This window comes from Zingiber officinale, chromosome 1B (genome assembly GCF_018446385.1).
Source record: "Zingiber officinale cultivar Zhangliang chromosome 1B, Zo_v1.1, whole genome shotgun sequence".
Taxonomy (NCBI): domain Eukaryota; kingdom Viridiplantae; phylum Streptophyta; class Magnoliopsida; order Zingiberales; family Zingiberaceae; genus Zingiber; species Zingiber officinale.
Genome location: NC_055986.1, coordinates 106,252,078 through 106,259,320, shown reverse-complemented (window position 1 = coordinate 106,259,320; position 7,243 = coordinate 106,252,078). Strand labels below are relative to the sequence as shown.

Sequence of the window (7,243 nt, the reverse complement as noted above, 5' to 3'; positions counted from 1 at the left end):
CGGCTAAGCAAGTAAGTCAGCTGCACAAGGGACTGTCTGCCAAGTAATAGGCTGGAGTTGCTGTTGGGCGGCGGTTCTTGAAGGTGGGTTGCGACTCCTTGAGGTGGGTGGCGGCACAAGCACAAGAGGAGGAAAACCCTAGAATGGATTAGTTATCTCTTGTTCTATGGAGAGGTATTTATATACCCTTTCATTAAGACTTGAGGAGAAAGTCAAAATCCAAGTCCAAGCCTAAGCATAAACTCACATCATATGTGTTGGCATAATTCACCTACAAGAGGTGTGAACCAAAACCAAACTCATGTCTCATGAGTAGGCCCAACTTTCCTACAATAGGTATGGCCCATTAGCACTTCCATCTTGACAAATACTTTCCATACTTGTCTTTTGTTTGATCCAACCAAACTTAATCTCTTTCTCTCTTTGAGAATCTTATTTTTTATCTTACTCTTAGATCTTTAACATGTACTCGTAGTGTGTGTGACCCAATAGGTTCCCGATTATGTTGGTCATCCATAATTAATCATTAATTATGAATTGATCATGAGGGACACTTAGTAATACATCATGACCACCAATTAACCAAAAAATCACAATTGATTTCAAAATATCTTTTGAACCCTTCAGCAGTTATAGTTTTCCAGTGTCTCTGTTTTTTGTACTCATCTTATATCTACTTAGTTTAGGACATGGTCTATGTGTCAATCCCTATTAGGTTGACTACATCACACTTATCCTAAGTTATAGTTCTTTATTCTATGAATTCAAATTACTCAAAAATATATGTCCAAGAAGACCATCTTCTTGAAGTGTATCCTTTGGCCAAAGACTCATGAATAATAATTTTGACAATAGGTCATAAAGTATACGTCTCCTTTTAAAAAAGAGTGGTGAATCCTCTGTAAGCTATTCAAATATATTCGGATATATCGATTTATATCCAATCATCCTATATATACACCTCCTAGAAGACACCCTACTAAGATGTCAAAGTATAAACCTTCATGACCAAGATGACTTGAATACCTTAAGTTTATGGAAATTTACACTTGATTTGCAATGAGATCTTCATGGACATATAAAGAATTATATGAAGTCTCATAGCAGATCACTTCTAATGAACTAGTTATCCATAACTTTCAATATCCCAATGTTTCTAGCCAGTGAAGATTAGATGCTTGGATAAATCAAGGAATATAACATATGCTAGTCTCACAGAATTAAAGATATCCAATCTCATCAATTCATCGACTAGGAAAGTTTCAATACGTAAATAATTATACATGATAAGATATTCACTAATTATGATTCAACATAATTTCTCTCATGCTATGCATTATATTGTAGAGTTCATTAATTGAATTTAAGATCGAATCACATGCATATAAGATGCACACTCAAATGACAAATTTTATTTATCAAATAAATAATACAATATTAAAGGTAATTGTCTTTAGAACACCTCCCAAATATAATAACTTTCTGTCATTTCTCTGCTGAAATAAGGAATGGAATAGCATGAGCCTGCCTAGATTGAGTCTTCGCCCAAACCTCTGTTTCAGGTCCAGTTGTCTCGGGAGGCTCTATCAGATTGATAATTGGAGCCCACATCTCAATTATAGCAAGAACTAGAATTATGGTGACAGAAACCTCAGTCTCAGTTATAGTTATCGAGATCTCAGCAATCCCACCCAAAGTTGTTGTAGCTATAGACTCATCCCCAAGGGGAGAATGAGGTATTGACAGTTTAGATGATCCTTCAGTCACATCTGATGGGGCCCATATGTTATTCGTAGAATTCAAATCCCAATTTAATTTCTTGCTTATTGATGTGTTATACATGATTTAACCTATAAAAATAAGAAAAGTTAGTCAGTTACAAGGGAAAGTTAACTAAAAAAAGAACCTTACTTAAGCAATCATCCAGCACCATTACATTTGGGCTTAGTCCAGCCAGGTGAAGTAGGGCTTCGTTCTCTGCTAAACGGTTGTCATTGAACTTTAGCTCAGATACAATCTTTATCATATCCAAATACACTGGTTCTGACTTGTAGTCGTCCAACAGTGGCAGATCTAGTAGATTATCTAGCCAGGGCGTTGTCAACATATATGGCTGAGGTGACTTGATAAAGATAAAATAACTTTTTGAGAGGGATACTCGCCCAAGAAGTTGCACCCTATCCTAGTTGCAAAGTAAAAGATCCCCAGACTCTATTTGTCTGAGGTAAAAAGGTAGTGGAAGATGGTAGGGTTAAGGGGAATTTGATATAGTCAAAAAATGATGATTGTAATGCAGATTAAATGATAAGAGTTGGGGATTAATTGTGACAAAGGAAGTTCAAAATAGTGGGCCAAGTCTTGAAAAAAGGGATGGAAGTGAAACCTAAGGCCATTTGCTGAAAAAGCACATAATATATCCTGGATGTGTCTTGTGTGGTTGTTAATCTGGCATTAAAATGCTAATTTCATGGTTAGAAGGGATATTGAAGGTATGTCAGAGTTGTTGATCTACACCCTTAGTATATATAGTTCGATGGGACTCATACCACTTATCTAAGAGGTCATCGGTGGTCATGGCTCAAGAAAGAAGGAGAGAAGATGGAAAAGGTCAAAAAGAAGATGATGAAAGAGCCACAAACTTACAATGTTACGGGAGGCGAAGATAAAGACATGAAGGCAAAAGGAAGCGAATAAACATTGTGTAGATTTGGAGTAACCTAATATACCTTGACAGCTGAGCTGTCATGTCAATTTACCTAACGGTTGAATGTCGAGATTTCTTCCCAATCGTTGGATCACTTAGCTAAATGGTCATGATTGTAACCCTATCTTCACCATTAAGGCACAATAGTGCTAGGTTATGAGGCGGCACATCAATCTTAGAGACAGTTTAAACGTTGTCATAGGATAAAAAGATTAAATAGGCGCCAACGCACCCCCACTATCGAATCTAAGGTTGCATCAGTAGTAACATTGTCGCACTCCATTGCATTTAAAATTGTAATGCGCTCCCACGGCTCTAGGTGGATATCACACATCACCCATTAATGCAATAGTATAGGGTGCCAATCATTAGCGTGATACACGATCACATGTATCACATCTATGAATGTGAGGTTTTCTCTTCTCGACGAATAAGCCTCAGCCAACTGCCTTTGTCAAATACGAACACCTCAAATTTGAAAGGGAGACTTGTGATACGACGATTTTCTTCATCCCCCACATGTCTCATAGGTTGATAGTCATGCTAAGTTGTCAGTCAAATCAAGGAGTGTTAGGTATGACCCAAAGAAGACCGGATATAACCCAAGTAAGACTTAGGCCCTATCATACCAACCCAAATGTCGACATCTATCCTGACTTAGTCTTAGGTCCCAACACCATCTCTCAGTTTCGACTTCAATCCCCGACATCATCTTTATCTTGGTCCTAGTCCCAGGCATCATTTCTCAGTCTCAACTTCCAATCCTGACATCTACCTTGACTTAGCCCTGAGTCCCAACATTATCTCTCAATCTCAGCTTTAATTGGCGACATCATCTCTGTCTTTTCCCCAGTCGCCAACACCATCTCTCAATCTTAGTTTTAATCATCAACATCATCTCTGTCTCAATCCAGTTGCCAACACCATCTCTCAGTATCGGTCTCAAGGTCACTCCACATCGACGCCACCTTTTTTCACCCTCAAAATAGGCCTATGCCCTACACGGGCTCGCTGATAAGGACTGTGAATATTTCAAGACGCATGGTATCCTAAGAATGGAGAAGTAGTTACGAGATTTTATGATCTGGTCCCCTAGATGCTCCCCTTACTGGCATGTGGCGCTGGATGAATGGGGAGGCAACCAACGACTATCGGATCTGATCCCCTCACTTGCTCTTATTATGATGATATTTTGGTCTACGTAGAGATGCTCTCATGACAATTATATAGACACTCATAATGGTAATGACAAGGGATTCTGAATTCTCTTCAACTCTACCAGGTTCTACCCTTTTGCACTATCTTCGTCCTTCAATATACCTCCTTAAGAAAATCCTAACTTGAGTGACGAAGTGGCCCTAGAATTCATCTCTCGACCGGTCTAACCTTTTTGAGTGCATCTTGGATTTCTTCATCTTCTTCATCTAGTGTCTCCAGAGCACACGCCCGTCAGTGAGTTTATTAACCCGTGGCTTCTTCATTTTGATCGGAATACATGTGAACAACTTTTTCATGTGCTTTTTAGTTTTAGGAGAAGAAAGAAGACCACGTTAATTGTACAAAGATATGATTTACTCTAAGACAAATTATATGTAATATAGTTATATAATTGTATAAATTATTTTAACTTACTTAAAATAGTATTACTATGCAGTTGTATATGAGAACGCCCTTTCAATTTTGTTTTTCTTCTAATAAACAATGATACCAATATGCAAACTTCATCCATGGATCTTATATTTCTTCCAATGCACGTATTCCCAGCTTTAACTTTCCCGTATTCCACTCCGACTTCCACACGTTTATTGGGCTTCCTTGCTCCTACGGCCGCCGGCTATGGGCTCTCTCCGTTTCCCCTTCCCATTTCCTCCGCCGGAGAAGCCGCCGCCTGATGGACTTTCCTTCCGCCGCGTCGCGGTGACCATCACAGCTGCAGCGGCCGTCGCAGCCGGAGCAGGCCTAACCCTCTCCGCCTCCCTCAAGCAAAGCGCGGCCGCCCTCCGCAAGCCTTGCAACGACGACGACGCTTCCCATCTCTGGGCTGCCTCCGTCTCCCTCGACGGAGGCCCCCAGCGGCCGGCGATGTATGTTGATCCGAAGAGCAATGTCGAGTTTCCGATGGTTATCGAGGGCGAGAAGCGGCTCTTGAGTGTCGGAACGCGGCTCTGGAGACCGTATTTTAACTTCGGATCCATAAGATACGTCTTTGGTATGCCTACTTTACTATTCTTCAAACAAACAATTAATCAGAGCAGAGTTATTCATCGTTCCATGATCCTGCAATCCTTGCAGGTGTTTATGCTGACGGTTTCGATGTTAAACGATTGAGCAAGAAATACGGTTCCTTTTCAGCTTCTGAACTGAAAGTAAATAAAGATTTCATTGCCGATATACTCGATCAGGATCTACGCATCACGATTATATTTAAGAAAGCTCGTAATAATCTGAGCATGAGATCTCTACGTAATGAATTTCAGAAATACGTGGGGGAAAGCCTCCGGAAGATTAGTGGATCCGACTCCAAAGAGTTGCTACAAAGGTATGAGCTCGATCATCTCCAACTGAACATAAACATTCTCTTTGAGAACCTGAAAGAACGATTCAATTAATCGTCCCTCGTCACTTTCACAGGTTTACTTCTTTGCTTAGAGACGACTATAAGATCACAAAGGAATCTTTTCTGGAAGTATCAAGGGACCATGGTCATGTTCTTCAAGTACGATGTAAGTTATTTTCAATTCAATTGTCACTGATTCTTTCCTTTCATTGGCTGATAAATCATCCTAATAAACTATGGAAATTCTTTTGCCTGCATTCCTCTGCCACGGTTTTACGAAATAATTGAGATTTGTGCATCCACAACTTATTCCCATTATAACATACATCGCCTCATAAAAAATATAAGATCCACTATCACATATTTATTATAACAACATATCTCTTTTATTACGTTCCTTTTAACATTAACACTTATTATTTATAAGTCTCACAGTTCACTCAATAATTTTAAAATTATATTATATTAAATAAATACATTTTAAAAAGTATGGATCCATAGGACCATGCAATTTCATTTGTTGATTTTAAATTTTTAAGTTTTTAAAATTTAAAATTTTAATTTTTAATTTTAAAATTTTGTAATACAAGGTGAATTATTTTTTTATTTATAAAGAAAGGCAGAAAGGCATTGAACGCGTTCAATGCCACGCACCCCCCAACAATGATTTTAACATATAGAAGTAGTTATAATATTCCTTAAAACTCACCATTGTGGAAACCCTTAGTAACCCACATATTTAAGAAAATTTTCTTCTCTTTCTTAATTACTTTCATTCCTTTAAACACCTCTTAAAGTCATTATTAAACAATTAATTAGCTATAGTTTATTTGCCCAATAGGAGCAAGTACGCCAATCTACCGCATCTAAGATATTCAGTATGTTGCTTTTGTTATTTAGATGAATTACCATGGAAATTACAAGTATTTCTTGTGTTATTATCATACTTATATCTTTAATTAGTTAATGGAAAAGAAGTGGGGAAAATCCCAAGCAAGCTCTTGTGCAAAGCTATGTTCGATGCGCATTTTGGCCCAGATGCTTTCGACAAGGATGCTCGAGAAGAAGTCAAGTCTCGTTTGATTTCCATGCTCCATGAGAGATCTGATCGTTGATATTGTTTCTACTAGATCTTGTATGTAAATCTAGAAGAGATCTGATTGATACTCTATCTTTTATTTACTATTGTAAGCTTTACAAGGAATTGCTTGTAGGCAATTGGAGATACCCGATTCATGTCTACTTCATAGTTAACTTAGTTGTTTTCATCTTTCATGCCAAATTGAATTTTGAAATTTAGAAGAGAATCCATTCCAAGAGGCGGTTTGGTGAAGATTGCAACGGCTTGATAATGAATCTTCAGATGTGCTAGCTCCACATTCTTGTTCTTGGCATGTCCCAAATTGAACGAAAACAAGCATCAACTTGTTTGAAACAAGCTTCTTAGCCATATTGCATGGTTAACACAAGTTGATTTTGCAAGACACATCACAAGTGGAGTAATAGTGAATTACTTCTTTGACATTTGTAAAATAGTTGTATTATCTATACAACAACAACAATCAAACTTTTTCTAGATTGGTTAAAAAAAGTTAGATTATCTATAAAGAATAAAAATACATAAATGTTCCTTTAATCATTTAAGTCTCACTAAAAAAAAAATCAGTATTTAGTGATGAACTTATTCCGTCGCTAATATGTCACTATATGCAATTAGCAATGGATCAACGACAAAATATATTTCGTTGTTTAGATTTTTTGCGTTGACACTTTTGGTGGCGGAATATATAACGTCGCCGTTGATTAGCGACAAATTATATTTGTCATCACAAAATAGTGACGGAATATATTCCATCTCTATATTCCATAACTAATTAGAGATGGATTTAAATAAATCTGTCTCTAATTAACGATAGTAAATTATTATCCATCGCTAATTATCCTTCGCTAATATCTTGATCGGAATTTAAATTTCATAAACA

The 7,243-nt window shown here is 37.5% G+C and overlaps 1 protein-coding gene across 1 annotated transcript; it reads left to right on the top strand.

Moving 5' to 3' along the window:
• Positions 1 to 4,500: 4,500 nt before the first annotated feature.
• Positions 4,501 to 6,537, top strand: LOC121985005 (fatty-acid-binding protein 1-like). The gene is made up of 4 exons (XM_042538273.1): positions 4,501 to 4,913; positions 4,997 to 5,243; positions 5,336 to 5,427; positions 6,225 to 6,537. Exons 1-4 carry the CDS (start codon positions 4,541 to 4,543, stop codon positions 6,374 to 6,376), a joined length of 864 nt encoding a protein of 287 aa, XP_042394207.1. The 5' UTR covers positions 4,501 to 4,540; the 3' UTR covers positions 6,377 to 6,537.
• The last annotated feature ends 706 nt before the right edge of the window (positions 6,538 to 7,243 follow it).

Coding starts and splice junctions, on each gene's coding strand:
- LOC121985005 (XM_042538273.1), top strand. CDS start 4,541: ATGGGCTCTCTCCGTTTCCCCTTCCCATTTCCTCCGCCGGAGAAGCCG. Junction 4,914..4,996: donor ATCCATAAGATACGTCTTTG/GTATGCCTACTT, acceptor CAATCCTTGCAG/GTGTTTATGCTGACGGTTTC. Junction 5,428..6,224: donor TCATGTTCTTCAAGTACGAT/GTAAGTTATTTT, acceptor ATCTTTAATTAG/TTAATGGAAAAGAAGTGGGG.